General features: G+C 39.7%; 1 protein-coding gene and 1 pseudogene across 5 annotated transcripts in view; one reads left to right on the top strand and one right to left on the bottom strand.

Annotated features, from left to right (window-relative positions):
• Window positions 1-6,595: 6,595 nt before the first annotated feature.
• LOC148029565 (uncharacterized) overlaps window positions 6,596-17,840 on the bottom strand; it is a 136,507-nt gene continuing 125,262 nt past the window's right edge. For 4 of the 5 annotated variants that reach the window (XM_087688434.1, XM_087688436.1, XM_087688433.1 and 1 more), the window contains 2 exons: window positions 12,371-12,478; window positions 6,596-8,154 (listed from right to left, as the gene is read on the bottom strand). In XM_087688434.1, coding sequence (XP_087544560.1) covers window positions 7,043-8,154; window positions 12,371-12,478 — 1,220 coding nt within the window. In that variant the 3' untranslated portion in view covers window positions 6,596-7,042. The remainder of the gene's footprint in view (window positions 8,155-12,370; window positions 12,479-17,840) is intronic. The other variant, XM_087688435.1, reaches the window with a different exon arrangement.
• Window positions 14,430-16,926, top strand: LOC148029566 (uncharacterized; annotated as a pseudogene).

Here is a 17,840-nt window from a genome sequence, read left to right as displayed (position 1 = left end):
ACAACAAGCCTCAAGTGCCCAAATGCAAGAGAGAGCAAGATCCAAGCTCCAAGGGTTTGAGCTATGGCTGGCCTGATTGACTGCAACCTGAGAACTAAATAAAAGCACTAAAAGAACACTTCAATACCTCTGGAGCAATGCCCTAAGAGTGCCTCAATAGGCCGGGAAGGTGCTCGAGAAGCTAGGGAGTGACGAGAGCTTGGGAAGGTCGACTATGGCTGCTGGGAAGGAGACCCAATGCTGTAGGTATTTGAATGGAAGCTAAGAGTGCCACAAACCAAGCTTGGGAAGTCGGGAAGCCTCGCTCTGATACCAGTTGAAAGGTGAGAAGAATCAAAGCTTGCTTGAAAGTGAGCTATGGCAGAGAGCAAGAGCAAAAGAAGAAGAGACAAATGGAAACTCCAATAGTCACAATGTGTGATCGGGCCTTCCTTTATTCAAATTGTCACTAAAAGAATAAAGAATAAAGTGACGGTGACGGGTGCTCGTCACCTGTAGTGTGCAGTGGTGGGTACTGTCAGTGTAGTAATACACGGGCGGCTAGGTAGAGGTGCCTTTACCCCCAACATCATCCAGCTCATCATGAGCACTCTCAATAATCAACATGTCATCAACAAATAGCACCAAAATGATAAGGCTACCATCACAGATCTTCTTCTATAAAGACACGGATCCATATTACTATATGGGAGTAACCCTATGAATACATAAAGGCATCAAACTTATGATACCATTTCCTAGGTGCTTGCTACTCTTCCTCAACTTATGTATTAGGTTTCCCCTTGCCCTTTTCCTTAAATCCCTTAGGCTATTGTTACATATAGATATCCTCATGTAAATTTCCATGAAGAAAAGTTAATTTTACATCCATCAAGTATAAGTCCAAATCCATCTACACAACCAAGGCCAATACCAAGCGTAGGGTAGTCATCTTGACCCACAGGAGAGAAAATCTCATCAAAACCAACTCCATTCTCCTACTTAAAATCCTTAGCAATCGATATGATGCCTAGACTAGTTCTCAACCATAGTAAAAAAGCACTAAAATGTAGCTAATATTTCGAACTCTTGCTTAATAGAATATACCTAAACTTTATACGAGTAATTATCAATAAACATCATAAAGTAATTAGCACTATCTAATAATTGACAAGACATTGGACCACAAACAGTTGAATGCACAAGAGCCAACAGCTCACCCACATACCTAAAACCAAACTTTTTGCAAGTTACCACAATCATCACAAGATTCAAAACATGAGTAGTCAAGAGGCGACAAATACTACAAATGAGTGAGTGCTTTCATTCCTTTAAGAGATAGTCTAAGACTCGATATCGAAGAGATACATAAGAAAGATCAATCATGGCTAAAATATAATCGGTAGATCTAAATACAAGTAAAGAATAGTGGTTGCCAACATTGGTACCTTGAGCAAAAATAAGACTGCAATGATTAATCTTCCATGAAAAATCACCAAAAAAGACATGGTACGTGTCATCAGCCAACTATCCAGTGGAGATAAAGCTTTTAGTCAAAGTCGGGACATAATGTATATCATGAAACACAAATGGAGCATTAATACCAAATTGCAATCTCATATCAAATATGCCAATAGTATCACATTGTGCACAAGTAGACTTAGCATCAAGTAACTTAGTAGCATAAATGATGAAGCAACAAATATGAAATCATCTAAGCTGTACTCCAAGGCATTTAAATATCTTTTCTATCTTAATACTGGACTTAGGAACAATGCTGCAATTATCACAAGAATTGGCATTATCCTATACTCTCATTTTGTCTTTTTAATGCCTATCATTGTGCATCTTATGCCATTGTAGCCTTGTATGACCTTGTTGCTCATAATAATGACGAGAGAACTTTAAACCATGGGACTTACTATGTGATTGCCCATGAGACTTAAACTTACCCATGTTAGGTTGTGAGTTGGTACCATGATTATTATTCTTATTACCAGTTTGTTTACCTCTCACTATGAGTGCATGAGAAATATGGGTTACATCAACATTCTTTCTGTTTACTTCCTCAATAAGCAAAGTACTCTTTACATCCTTGAGCCAAAAGCCACCTTCAAGAGGGTTTGCACTCATAGTAGTGTAAAATGTATCCTAAGTCTCAGTTGGTGTGAAAAGTAATAAAAGAGACTTGACATTCTCCTCAAACTTAAGACCTTGTGAAGTAAGCTAACTAAAAATGGAATGAAACTCATTTAAATAAAAAGATATAGACTGCCTTCACTTTGTACGAAGATCCATGAGTTTCTTAAGTCAATACAACAAAGTTGCAGGACTCTTCTTATCATAGAGATTACAAATCTTTTTTCATAATGCATAAGTATCACCCTTAGTCTCAACGACATTGAAGTATACATACTTTGATAATGATAAAATGATGGTAAACTTACATAGCTCATCAAGCTCTTCCCATTCATTTACATGATAAAGTTTAGCTTTATATCCTTTAATTTTAATGGATTGACTTGCTTCTTTTGCATCAATACCTATTCAATTTGAGTCTTCCAATACTAAAAGTATTGCCATTCAACTTCTCTATGTTGAAGATAGCATTGTCATTGGAAGCATTTGAAGCACCTTTCATTAGGTCTACCAAACAAAGAGAGTACGAGCTATTGCCATAATAGCAAATAAACCCTAAAATGAAGCCAAAAAGAGTATAGTAAGAGGAAGGCTGAGCCAATACATAGCTATCCACAAGTAAGAAGCACTATAGTACTAAATACAAGTGTCTACACTGAAAAGAATTGCTAAAAATTAAAACTGCTAAAAACAACATGATTGTCCATAAAATTCTAGTAATTCAACATATAGCTTTAAGCAAACATGCAACAGAATAAGCTCTTACTACTAAGAAAATCTAGATATCAACTGGGATGAACAATGCAACTAGTAGTGTAGTATAAATCATAAAGTACCAAAGACTGTTAAAGTATCAAAGGTGTCTAATACATAAACACATATCACAATTCATGCCAAGTATGTATCCACCAATGATAACCCACTGACAGTATACAAGGTGTCTAAACCAAAGGCAAATTGATCCATAGTCACAAATCTCTACAATGACAGTATATGCACAAACCAATAGAGCATAAAAGAGTTTTCTAATGACTCAAATGAACCAAGCTTTATGTAAAATACTAACTATTTCCATTGGGGCAAATTTGGGGTATATAAGTAGCAAAGGAAACTCGATGCATACGGATGTCCAAAATACATCATGTATACATCTAAGAGTATTAACCTTTGATAAAACTTCATGTCTACAAGTGAAATCACTGAAGCAAATAGCTACTACACAAATGCAACCAACCAAGCTTAAATCCAAGACACAAAATCCAATAAAAGCATATAAAAACATAAATAACAATATCAAGCATATCAATACAATCATGTAGTATACCTGAATAACGCGTGAGCATTTAATATATAGACATTAATCATGAGTCCTTGTTGTCCAAGTTAAAATTGTTATGTTTTGTGAAATAGAGAATTAAAAACTACACAAAATCAAATCTATGATTATTCAGATTTGTAGTTTTTCTCGCACTCTTTATTTTGAGCTATATTCCTCAATTTGATGTCATATGCAAAAGGTACGACTAAAATACGAAACTGGTCAAGTTGTCATAGTTATCCATGACTTTTATAACTCTATATATCCATTTAAAATGGATAGAATGACTCCAAACTTAATTTTTAAAACATATTTTTACTTTCTTCTCTGTTGTGCCTGCATTTGAGAAAAAGAAAATGAAAAATAATATTGATTTCCATTCTCTTGAAAGACTTTTTATTTACTCAAGCTCTTTAAGAATCCAAAACCTCTTTCCAAGTATCTAAAGCCAAGTTGTTTTGCATCATTTTCAACCACTAATGGTTTGTCCAAATGAATGCCAAAACAAACTATTGTAACCTCAAATGAAGCCTCAATGTCTCAAGTATCTAATTAACTCAAATCTAGATCCCAAATATGAGAATAGTATCTCTATCAATGTGTAGATAATAAGCATCAATGTAAAAAAAACTCGAATATTTGACATTCGTAACAAAGCTTCACTCCTTGTGCTCCTTGCTCCAAGCATGATCTCTCATGAACATCAAATGTTGCTTTGATATCCATTGAAAGATACAACAAGAGTAAAAGCAAGAGAGAAGCAAGTGCTATGGAGATTCAACTGAGAGAGAGTAACAATATATGAAAACTTCAATAGTCACAATGCAAGAGCTATGGAGATTCAACTGAGAGAGAGTAACAATATGTGAAAACTTCAACTATCATAATGTGTACCTACCTTTCTTTATTCTATTATTGTGTAAAAAATAAAAAATAAAGTGAGTGAGAGACGATTGTTACTTGCAATACACGTGTATGAACTAAGTACAAGTAAATGTAAGTAGCTAGACACAAGTGATCTTTAACTCCCAACACAATATTGATTAATTGTGATGAGTAAAATATGAAGTAAATAATATATTAGTTGACTTTAAGTTCAAACTCAACATTATGTTATTGTTCAAACAAATATCATTTGTTCTTATATATAATCATTTTTAACATCTTCAACCATTGCTATTGCAAATAGAAAATAGTTTTCTACATGTTACATATTAGATCACATTCGCACGAAATAATGCTCCAAATCTCTTAACATGTCATATATACATTTTTAAACGATTTTGCTTAACTAAGTCAACAATTGCTTATGGTTGGAACTTAGAATACTATTTGGATAAGGTTGTGCCTGAACTTAAAACTCATGGCACATATTTGGGACTCACCTTTATAGTTTGAGCCACTTCTTAACATCAAATGAAGATACCTTTATAGAGATACATCTAGTTGCTTATCTAGAAGAAGTGTTGGAAATGACACATTAGACATTGAACCCCATACTAAGCCTAGGATAGGTTGGGTGTACTAAATGCTTGATCCAAGTGGTGACTTTTAAGTGACCTTGCTCAAAAGAGAATATAATAAATAGTGTTTACTAGACCCAATGTGGCACGAAAGTAAATCTATGTAACATCTTGAATAAGTTATCTAAGATTCTGCCCAACCATCCCAGGTGGAAGGATTGTGTAACACTTGCAATTAGTGCACTACAACTTTTAAGGACAATTGAATGAAATGTTTACTGTTCAATTTTAAACAAACTATATAAGCTTCTTCGAATAATTCAATGGTTGATATAAATATATTGATGCAAAATATTTACAGGATGATCTAAAATTCTATAACAAGAGGCTAATAGATGAAGAAAGTATAGAATAAATTTTATGACATTATATCTTCATATAATGAAACTTTATACAATTTCTTATATATTTACAAACAACATTAATATGTGCATATCATTGATAAATGTTATGGAGGATGCAATCTAGGGTAACACATGCATGCTACTGCACATCCACATGCTAAAAGCACTTTAGCTACAACCCAATAGCCATGAGTGAGATTGGCCATGTGTAAAAAGCATGCAATGATGTGAAAGCATACATGCTAGACTAAGTTTATAGATGTATATTGGAAGGAGAAAATTTTAGGGATTTCACAAGATTTTGCCATGCATCCTATGTAGTCATAATGGATCAAGTGGAAGTTTATCTATTATGTGCTAATTTGGTATGCATTTATAAGCTAAGAGTTTTTTATGAGTGAAGAAAAGTTGCCCAAAAAATTTCCTTCAAATCATTGCATGTAACTTGAGTAAGATCCAATATAGCAACTTCACAATTCCACAATGGCATAGTGATGCATACAAGGTTAGAACTTGATGATAGAACTTTTGAAGCCTCTTAACCCTAGGTAAAACAAGTTTTTTAACAATGATTATGGAGTTTACTTCAAACCCCTCAACCTTAGGCCAAATGGGTCATTAAATGATAATTATGGAGTTTACTTTACCTACTTAAAATAGTTTCTCAAAGAATAAATGTGTACTCTCTCTCTCTCTCTCTCTCTAATTGAGAGCCAAGCCCATGGGAGGAATACATGCATCAACCAATTTGTACCTTGGAAGTAAAGACTCTGGTTTCGAAAGTCTTGTTTGTTAAAGGGCTTACATTGTTGGCAAAGTTAGAAAAAAGTTTAAGAACATTGGCGATTGCAATTAATAAGAAGATTGAAGATAAAGTCAAGGAAATGACAACCAAAGTGCAAGAGCAAGTACAAAAGGAAATTGAAACAAGAAAGGAGGCAATTATGCAAGGTATGTTGAACTATCTTTTGAAGTTACATTGCAAAAAGTCACATTTCATGCATACGGCAAAGTCCTTCCTAACAAATGGCATGAAGAAACACAATAGAAATTTGATGATGAAGACCACCAAGGACGTTAAAGAGTCATCCAAGCTACCAAACTAAGGCAATTTTGGAAGAAAAAGGATTCACATGGATGATACCATAGAAAATCATCAAGCAAAGAGAAGCAACTTTGGAGTTTGGAAATAGAACGTAAAGTATTGAAGTGATTAAAACAAAATATGGATCATAGATGAGCTTATACCATTACAACTCAAAGCATGACCAAGTGAGCTCGCCAATATGTAAATGTCTAGAAGAGAGGGCAAATGTGTAAGTTTACTGAGGTGGCAAAACCATCATAGAGGAGTTCAAAAAGCCGAAGCATTGAGTTGCTTAGGATCATGATGTATTTAGCAACTTCTATAGCTTTTGTAGTTGTTTTTCTTTTGGTGCCAATGGTAAACTGAAGTAAATTGTAACTAGAATCTTGATGCGTGTCTCTTATCATGTGCACCTTTAGAGGACCACACACACACACTCTCTCTCTCTCTCTCTCTCTCTCTCTCTCTCTCATATCAATAAACACTAGCAATTTCAAATACGAGCTTCTCAAAAACTACAAAAATGGTCATACAAGCTTTCGTACTGCTTATCTTTTGCCATGAGTATCGTTGACATCATTGCAAGACTTACGCTGGTCATGCACAATCATCCTGGGCAAGCCGTCCGGGGAGCTAGCATATTTGGTCGACATTATAACAAGGCCCTCACTGCTGCAGCATCTGCTTTTTGAAGAGACTGCAGCTTGTGAGCCACCTTGTCAGCATGGCTCTTGCTTGCAAGGGATTCTCGAGCAGAAATGCTTCCTCCCGAAAGGTCTCGAGTTCTAGGTGTGGATTCATGGCCGGAAAATCCAGACCATGGCGACCATGGTGACCTTGATGATGCTGGGGACGTAAGAACAGATCTTGGAGAAGAGAAGCGTGTACCTTTGGCGCAGTGCATGGATGCAGACAATGGTCTCTGACCATTCTGTGCCACAGATGCTGACATTGGTCGTCGCTGGTCTTTGGGGGTTCCGCATGACTTCAAGCTAGTAGAGTAATTCTCACTCCTGGCAGTTGACAGCAACTGGCACTGCATTTCTACATCTGGTAAGAAACAAAAATCAGGAAGGCTTTGTGGTCTTCCTTTCCTAGTTTGAAGCCTCGCAGTAGATGGCCTTGACCAGTCATACCCAGTCATGTACGAACCATGGCTGACAACATTTCCTTCTCCTGTGAACAAAGTTCCTCCAACCTTCTTTTCCCAAGTTTTCTCATCATCGGACAATGGCCTGATTAGGCTCTGCGGTGGTTCTTTGTAGTCCTGAGGAAGGGAAAAATACAGTCCTGGCCTATGTTGAGCTTGCAGGTTCTTTTCATCTGGCCAAAATGACCCACCAAATGGAAGAGGGAGCTTGTATTCTAATCTCTGTGGAGAACAAGTCTGTGGTCCTCTTGTATCGTTTGATCTGTCTGACAAGCAAAGTATATTCATCCGGTTTGTCCTTTCTATTTCTCGGCTGTCCATGTGCACAGAACAGCTCTCTGGACCACTAGTCTTGTTCATTGATTCAGCCGTCTTGACAGAAATATCTGTGACCTGTGGCTCAGCAGCTGTAGTTGCATCAACACACTTCAATTTTTGTTCACACTGCATTCCAACTCTTTCAGCGCTCTTCACAGAAGCACCAGGCCATGGCCTATCTATCCACTGGTTCAGGGAAAGAGCGACAACATGTGAATCTAAATGGTCTGATTTTCGATGCTTTTTGTTCTCACGACAGGCAGAAACCCGCAGAAGCTTCTGATACTCAATAAAACCTGTGAAATAAAAGTCATAAACTCATTAAGAATGTTTTCAACCACAATCACATTAAAAAGTGTAGACAGCTATGCATTTTTGGCGCTTTGTGTGTGCACATGTGCGTGAGCACACTCGTGAGGATACATGAGACCAGGATTAAAGCAGACCAAACAGCCACTCATCACTGGAACAGACAGGATATCTCAAGATCTTTCTTGGAAGATTTAGGGAGGAGATTGGATGACAGCTTTAGGCCTATCAACTTATCTCTCTTTATATGGCTTATAGCTCATAGAATCTGGATAACCCAAATGGTGTACAATTTGATCAGAAGGCAGCACTACAATAGGCCATAATACTCAATGCCAATCACATTCTTTTAATGGCAACAATTTAGATTTGTTAATTGAACCCTAGCCCTGCCACAAGGATATAACTCCAATGCAGACAATCATCTAACCCTGTATTGCAAAGAAGAAGAAATCGTCTGCATTGCCCGAGTCACAAACAATGTAGTCTAGGAATGTCAAGGCCATGCTATTCATTTTGAGAGCCAGGCTTATCCATGTAAAGAAGTGTTGGATGAGTTGCAATTGCATACAGCTATGCACGGGAAGGACATCCTCTTCGAACATGTCAACCCGAATTCCAGGAAGAGGATAAGGTTTCAAAAAGCAAAGATGGAGAACAGCCGTGTCATATGACCAATAAATAAATGCCTGAATTGTGGCCCAAATCCTAGCGATTCATAAGATCAGCAGTAAAGTGCTGTCTAACAGTATCAAATGCCTTCTCAATATCCCATCATAAAAGGACACCGTGATCAGTATACTTAGCATATTCAATGCCCATGCAAACATTTGCAATACTAGCCATGATTTGTTTGAGGCACAAAAACATATTGCCCTAGGTGTAAGCCATTGCAAATAGTCTCATGTATCATCCACAACTAAACATGACTAAGTTTATCCCAATTATCGAACAAAGAGTTCAACTATAAGCCCATCCCATCTTCGTGCGTGTGTGTGTGTGTGTGTGTGTGTGTGTATCATCCACAACTAAACATGACTAAGTTTATCCCAATTATCGAACAAAGAGTTCAACTATAAGCCCATCCCATCTTCGTGCGTGTGTGTGTGTGTGTGTGTGTGTGTGTGTGCGCGCGCGCGCGCGCGCATGCACGCATGCGCACATAGAAGGCCAAAATGAACTATGAGACCACGAGTTACAATCATGTATATGATGATACAACTGTTTGAACCAAAACATTTAGTACAAAAGTAAGTGAACTAAAAGAAAACAAAGTGACATGTAAAATAGAGAGCTCTACCTAGTAAAGAGGGCTCTAGTTGATACAATCTCGTAGGGGTATAGAGTGCCTATAGCTTTAGCTTGGGCAATAATCTCATGTATCTACCTATGAAGATGCAAATGGCATATGTGTGGGGGCCTGGAATGTCTGGATTGACCAAGCTGGAATGCTCCATCAGTCAGTACCCGTCTTTGAGTGAACTCTGTCAAAGTCTCTTGTGTGGATTGAGGCTGTAGCTACAGGCCTTTTGGGTCTCCCTCGCAAGCAAATCTGTGAGTTGCCTCTGGATGGGGCCACAATGTCTTGGAGCTATTGTACTCCTAAGGAACATGTTACAAAGCTGCCGTATCTCGAGGGGGAAGAGGCCAAGTCATTACTGATCAATAAAATCCATGATTCTAGACAGTGGGCCATATCCGTCTCTAAATAGGCAATGAAATAGGCCACGGATCTCATAGTATGCTAGGCAACGGCAAATGTAGTGCTCCTTTGTCTTTGGCTCTAACTGGCATGTCTAGCATATGCACTCTATATCTACCAGTCTCAATCTCTAGCTGATGTGAAGAGGTGCGCAGCTAACCAACAGTGCGTCTAATCCCATGTGAGAGATGGATATACATATATCTCAAGCAAACAATAAAACGATCACTTTTAGTATCGAAAGATGCTCTCAATAGAAAGCCATCTTTGTCACTAGCTCCTACACATGGTGCTAACCATGTCCGCCTAGTATCTAGCTAGGTGAGATCCCATCTATGAGGTCATGCTGAAATTCGTGCAGCATCAAGATGATCTATTGGGCAAGTTGCCCTCTCTTTTTGATAGACAGATGGTGCATGTGGTGCCATGGAGACCCATGGCTGATTTTCAACATTAACTCAATTAAGAATGCCTAGTATGGGTTGAGGTTGAAAATTGCCTGACAGTTTATTGACCTCTCTTACAGGATGCAATGGCAACCACTGGCACTGTTTTGGTATCTCCAATTATGAGGGCGGCGAATAGAAATCGATTGTGCATGCCATGAGACACTGTGGGAAAGAGGCCCAATTGGTTGAATTTTAATTGCTCTGGTATGCATCCATTGTGGTTGAAACTTAAATGGGGCACCTTAGATGGGTAATGTTTCTCATGTGGGGCAAGCTTGGCCACTTCAGGCTGAATGCCCAAAAATGAAGGGTGCAAGTACTAATCATAATTGATGGTTAACACACCATTCATTTATCGCCAATCTAGACAACCAGAGGGCTAAGGGCTAGCAGCCTGTGTTATTGTCGATTCATGATGAATTAGGATGGCTTGATGTTCAGAATAAAAAAGGCAAGAAGGTTGCTATTGAGCAATGAGCTGGAGGAGGCCAAGATTCCTTCCGTACATATGTGTGTCAAAAGGATGAGTCTCCAGATGTACCAAATGCTCCTATTATGGCTCCTTTTGGTTCTAAGCCGCTAGCACATTTGCGATCGCATGCTGAGGGATCATGGGATCCACTTGCCCATCTTGCATTTGATAGGAAGGGTAAGGTAATACAACATGGGACCGCCAATACCCACGCTCAACTTCTAAAAATGCAAATAAGCCCTATTCCTCCAAGACTCAGCATCATGGGCAAATTGCTTTTAAAGTGTTGGTTGATTCCCCTCGATGATGGGATACTTCAAGATTAGCCTTGAAACTAACTTACTTTTGCTACTATATGAAGATCGCCACTCGGACGAAGACCTAGACATCCACACCACAGACAAATTAAAGCCATCATTGAGCGCCACAGGAGACAGATGCCGAGACGCCTCAGCCATGCAGAGATACACCTCCTAGAGGACAAACATCTCATTGATGGAGAGTTTTCCTTTTTCTACTTTCACTTTTAGATCATTGACATGTTTCCCTTTTATAGGACACACTCATTTTTTTAGTCTTATAGGCATGTTTTTCATCTTTTCTCGTTCCGGATGAGAAACACACCATCATTGTATGTATTGCTTTGGTCTCATAGGCCACATTGGCCTTTTAGAGACATTAATATACTCTCTCTCTCTCTATTGTAAGGGAGGAATTTGGTCATGCCCTTTCTTTAGAACCATTGACATGACAAACATAAGGTTTTAGGATTGAAAACTCCAAGATAACATTCCCAATTTCCTTTCTCTAGAATCAATGTCAACAATTAACGTTATAGGTAGATCTTACCTCCATCTTGCATAGGTAAGCATACTGATTATCTTTGGCATTTGGAAAAGTCACTATTACTAATGGAAATTAAACCAAAGAAAATCTGGAAAAACATTCTCCTTTGAAACAAAAGCTATTTCTTTAGAGATTTATGACTGGAGAATTATCAAGTGGACAAAAGTTAGCAACACGTTGCATTGATTAATCTCACTATTTGAGAAGTGACAATCCTAAAGAGAGCCCACATTTCCTTTAAAATTGTCCACTCACCAGGGTACTCTTGTATAATCTATGTAAGCAAGTATATATCACATTTATACTCATAGTTGGCATCCTTCTAGTTATTTGGCAAGTTTTCACTCACACTTTCCAAACACTTCCAAGTTCCTCCTATTGTGTTAGATTTTGGGACTTTATGGACCAGATGGGCACAAAGGGACCATGTATTCTTGGGATCTGAGTCCTTTCTTTCATGCAACTACTTTAAAATGCTCACTGCAGCAAACCTCGCATATTAGCTGCCATGTTGGTGACATAGGCTCATCTTACATGGATGTGGTTAACCACTGTTTTTTCTTGCTTCCAACAGATTTTTCAAGAAGTCTATTCCCCTTAACTAAGGATGTGCAATTATGCCTATAGATCTCAAATATCATGACGTCTTGGTTCAAATTTCTAGAAATCAAACGTAGTTACTGCTCTTGGTTAGTCACAATCCCTGTCATTAAAATGAAAGGTACACTCCTTACCATCAAGGTCACTATCGAAAGCTTTTGATAGAGTTGTCAGCTCTGTTGCATTCAGATCAATGTCTAATTTCCTTAATGCCTTTCTGACCTCTTGTATAGTAAGTTTACCTGCATGCATAGCTTAAATTATAAAAAGTAAAATGAACAGACGTCCTTATCCTCTTCTGTGAAAGAATGATCAGCAAGATTCAGCAGGCTTTTGCACAAGTATCTCTTATAAAGATCATAAGCTCCCACATTTAATCTCACCTTATTGAATATCCATATCTTCAGTCACATACATTAATAGTAATATGTTAAGTGATCACTCACTTTATTAACCACTGGCCTTAACCATGTGCAGATATATTCTTCCACTTACACAAAATGCATGTACTGTATCTCCCACCAAACTGCCACTAGTATGAACATGATGCCCACCTTCAAAATAGGCAAAAAGATGGTATATGAATCATTTGTACATATATAATTCATCCCCCCCAAAAGACTTGCATTGAGGTTGCACCTTTGAACAACTAACATGAAGAGCATGGTTTTTTTTCCAAGAAAAGAGAATTCTGTTAATAACGCCTCGAAGAAAAACCCCCCTTGAGGTAAATACAAAGTACAAGAAGGAACTCTGTGAAGAGTAACTACATCAAAAATACGACGGTTGTGTGAGCAACCAATCTGGTGGGTTGAAATTCCAGACCATCTGAGGGATAGTATGAAAGGTGTCTGAATCCCAAATCTGCAGGAAAGCCTCTCTTTTCTTCCTCATCCTCTTACAGTTGCCTTGCATCCTCTCCCATGTCGCAAGGAGAGAGGACTATCTTTGACCAAATCCTCGATAAAGATGCCCCAGTGGATATATCCTGAAGATCAATGACCTAACTACATCCCCCAGTCCATATGAACCAAGATATAATGCTGGAAATTAGATCCCATCAATGACGATGCCCCTAAGTCCACTGTGTTTGTGAGTAATTTGGGGTAGGGATCCTGCTAAAATGCTGTCCAATGATGAGAAAATAAAAGCTCCCCTGAATGTCCTCATAGCAGTACACTGGACCTCTATCCGTCACCCAAGCTACAGTCCCCCATGTCACCACCATGAACCCTGCAGTGCCATGAAATACTATCCTAAGAGCTCTCCTCCAAACCTCCTAGGCTCTAGGGCAGTCCCATAGGCAATGTCTCTATGTCTCCTCTAGCTCACCACATCATATGCATGCTGTTGGGTCCCTGCCATATCCAAGCCAAGTGCCAAGTGCTAAACTCCTAGGGGCTACAAGCCATAGAAAGAGAAATATCTTCCTAGGCTTGAAGCTATCATGTAGCCACCTCCAAAAGTCGTGTAGAAACTCATCTAAGATTCCCCCTCTATGCCAAGGTTGTCCATGTCCAACGGACGGGTCGACCCATACGACCCGTCCTATCCCGTCCGCTATGTCCGGTCCCGTCCGGACCCATCCGATTGCGCCCTGCCGTGACCATTACGCCGCACGCGAGTCCTAACTCCCGTACGCCTGGGCCTTGCGGCCAATAAAGTTGTAAACGGTCACTTTTTTTTACCGCTTTTCTCATCGTTCTTACCTTTCTTTTCTTCTTTCTTTCTTAGCTTTCTTTCTTACGTTTCTTTTCTTCTTTTCTTTCTCACCTTTCTTTTTCTTCTTTTCTTTCTTGAATCTTCTCTATTCTTTTTTTCTTTCTCTCTATTCTTTTATTTCTTTCTTTTCTTTCTCTCTATCTTTTCTTTCTTTCTCACAAAGACTCAAGAGAAAAGATTAAAGATTAAAGATTTAAACTAACAAGTTTAAAAACTCTCCCTCCTTTCCTCTCCCCCCCCCCCCCCCCAACCAAAGGCCAACCCTAAAACCCAAAGCACTCTCCCTTTCTATAAAATCTCCCCTCCCCCACCATCTCATTCATCCTTTCAAGTTCTCCACCCCTCCTACTCCTCTCAAGCTCTCCATCCTTCCTACTCTCTCAAGCTCTCTCCTCAAGTCCTCCCTTAACCTCTCAACCCTTCCAACCTCCTCCTCCATCAAGCTATAGCCTCTCTCTACTCCCTCAAGCTCTCTACTCCATCAAGCTCTCTACTCTTTCCACTCCTTTCTTCAATCATCTCACCCTCCACCCGTGACCCTCTAGGCTCTCTCTATACATCATCAATGACACCCCCTCTCCATGAGGCTTTTCGCTTGCATTGTGCCTACTTCGAACGAGTGAAGGAGAAATCCAACGCTTGCAAGTGGCAATGCAAGTATTGCCCAAAGGTCCAAATCTCATCCGTCACTCGCCTTCTCATCCACCTTTGCAAATTAGGAGGGCAAGCCACACCATGCCCCGGTATTCCCGACGATGTCTATGAAGATTATCGTCGGAAATACTTGCCATTGAAGCGACAGAAAGGCCTTTCAAGGGCAAATGAGGAGGTGATCTCTCCCGATCATGGGGTCTCGGATGCGGAAGATGATCCCTCTCCAACTGTCTCGGTTTCCTCCGTTGAAGGAGCCTCTTCCATTCCATCTAGAAAAAGCCATTCGAGTGGTGCACCTATGCCCAAGAGACAAGCCACTCTTGCCCAAGCAACGGGGCAAGTTTCTGGTCTTCTCTCCTTTCCCAAGGAGAGGCAAAGGCAAGTGGAAATAGAGATTGCACGCACCATAATTAAGTGCAATCTCTCTTTCCATATTCTCAAAGTGGATCGATGGAAGCGGATGGTGAAAGCCATTGCCCCCGTTGGTCCATGCAAGGGATGGTACGGTGTTACGTACAATGACATGCGCAACAAGAAACTTGATGAGGAGAGAGAGAGGATTGATAAGTCCCTTGAGCCTGTGCGTGCCGGTTGGGTGAAGTATGGATTCTCTATCCTATCCGATGGATGGAGTGACCGAAAAAAAAGAGGGATCATCAACATCCTCGTCTCTTGTCCACTTGGCACATACTTCCTACGAGCAGTGGATGCGGACACAAGGGAAAGGAGAACCACGGGCTCATTCATGCATCGGCACATACGGCAAGCTATCATTGAGGTAATGCTTCTAAATCCATTATTTTGTAATCTCTTCTTTTAATCTCCCAAATTTATTCTAATTTCATTGTGTATAATCTTGTAGGTTGGGCTGCAAAATGTGGTGCAAGTTGTCACGGACGCCGCCTCGAATTGTGCATCCATGGGGCGGAAACTTGAGGCCGAGTTTCCATCCATAGTATGGACGCCATGCACTACGCACTGTCTAGATCTTCTTATGGAAGATATAGGCAAGTTAGAGTTTGTCAACGATGCTTACACAATCGTTGGCTTTGTCAGCTCCAAAGTCCGAGTTCTTGCAATATATTGCTCGTACTCGGACTTGGAGTTGAACAAGCCCTTGAAGACTCGGTTTGCGGCCATGTGGCTTCTCCTCGAGCATCTCTGGCGTTCGCAACAAGCTACAAAAAAAGGTTGTGTCAGATGAGTTTAAGGAATGGCTTGAAAGGAAGTCCACATCAAGCCAAGTGGAAGCAAAGGCCATTCAAAGGCTTTGCTTAAAGAAGGAATTTTGGATGGATGTGAGGGATATTATCATTGCCGTCACTTCCATCTACAAGGTGCTTCGCATGACGGACATGGAGGGGGCTACTATTGGCCTCCTCTATCATCTTATGGCGGATGAGAGGGAGGAGATACAATCATCAACCATCTTGGATGGGGAGGTCTCTTCTTCATGGTATTGTTTTTTTTAAAAAAATGATTCGTGCTTCTTTTTAGTTTTAGAATCTATATTTCATTTGTCTCACACTTTCTTTTCAAATTTCACCTCTAAATCTTCTTCTCTAAATCTTTATTATCTTACACCTACTGTAGTGATATCTTGGATACCACTCCTAAAAGAGATGACATTCTCTTTTTGACAAAGAAAATATGGGAGTGGATGAAGCAACCCATACATGGGTTTGTGGCACTCTTGCATCCTGTCTTCAAAAAACCCTCTCTCTTTATGGATGCCAATGTCCTTGCCGATCGTGATGCCTTTCTTCCAAGGCTTTGGCGGAATAGCACCATGGTGCCTTTCTCCAAGAGCTCATTAATTACAGCGATCAAAGGGGCACCGCTTTCGCATTTACCATTTGTTGAAAGTGGGAATCGTTGGTGAAGCCTCTTTTTTTGTGGGAGTCATTTGGCTATCAATTGCCTCTCCTCCAAAGAGTGGCCTTACACATTTTTGCACAGGTTTGAAAATCTATTCTCTTTTTTCATTTAATTCTAGTTACTTTAAACTTACTTTTTCTTCACATGGTTTAGGATTGTTCGCCGAGTGCATGTGAGAGGAATTGATCTGCCTATTCCCTCGTGCACACCAAAATTCATAACAAGCTTAGCACACAACAATTGGAGCGACTAATTTATTGTCACTCCAATTTACGCATACTACGTAACATGCATGAGATGTCTATAGCAAGACAGATATTGTATATCTAATTTTTATACTTTTTAGTTCATAACTTTATTCATAGATTATGAAATATATTTAAAGAAGTTTCATTTGTTTAATCTAAGTTCTTCATTATTTAAATGTATAGATAGATGTGGATTCACTCAAGCTCTCTGCTAGTGCATTTAAAAGTGTGACTTGCGAGAGAGACTTGGAGGAGGAGCAAATCTTTAGGCAGCTTTACTTGGAGCTCGAGGAGATAGACCGGTGGGTCTCTTGCACTCCTGCACGGCATGCCCGTGTTGTTTTTCGCCCTTGCGCCGATAGCAATGGAACTTCCACTTCGACATCCACATCAGCTGCCCGTGATGCTTGTGGGGCCCTTAGATGGTACACAAGGCGTGGGAGTGGCTCGAGAAGTTCTCCTAATTCGGCCCAGGAGGACATACCTATCACTACCTCTCACGTAGAGCTTAGAGAATGATGACGAGGGCAATGTCATTAGTGAGGGTGATTTTGTTGAGGAGGGTGATGGCTCCTCAAGCGGTGACAAGGATGCTTCCACCTTCAATGCCGAGAGTGATATGAGCACCTAAAGTAATCATGTATCTTGATTCGGATTGAGCCATGAATGATGCCTTTTATCTCAATCCATTTTTGTGCACTTTTTGTATGAGATTGCACATCTGGCTCATAAAAAAGTTGTTGGTTTCATTATTCATGCTACATAGTACACTCTTGAGTCTTGTTTCAACTCTCTTTTGCACTTTTGACTTGAATCTCTAAGTTTATGTTTTAATTTATAAGTCCAAACATTGAGCATAGACTTAATATTATATGTATTTTTTCTTTCATCGGACATCGGATCCCACTAAAGTCTCTGCAGAGGCCACCTCTCATATGCTCATTATCTTCATCCATCTACAAGACAAGTGGTTAGGTCTGGGTCTATGTACCACTTCCTCTCAAAGTGTATTGCTACCTTGATCCTTTGCCTAAAGCAACCACTAAATGCTATGAGGTCAAGATCCTCTCGCTAGAGGCAACGATCCTCCTCAACCGTGAAA

This window comes from Lygodium microphyllum, chromosome 11, assembly GCF_053477565.2.
Source record: "Lygodium microphyllum isolate KBCC chromosome 11, Lygodium_microphyllum_v1.1.10, whole genome shotgun sequence".
In the NCBI taxonomy this organism is placed as follows: domain Eukaryota; kingdom Viridiplantae; phylum Streptophyta; class Polypodiopsida; order Schizaeales; family Lygodiaceae; genus Lygodium; species Lygodium microphyllum.
This window is presented reverse-complemented; position numbering and strand designations above follow the sequence as displayed.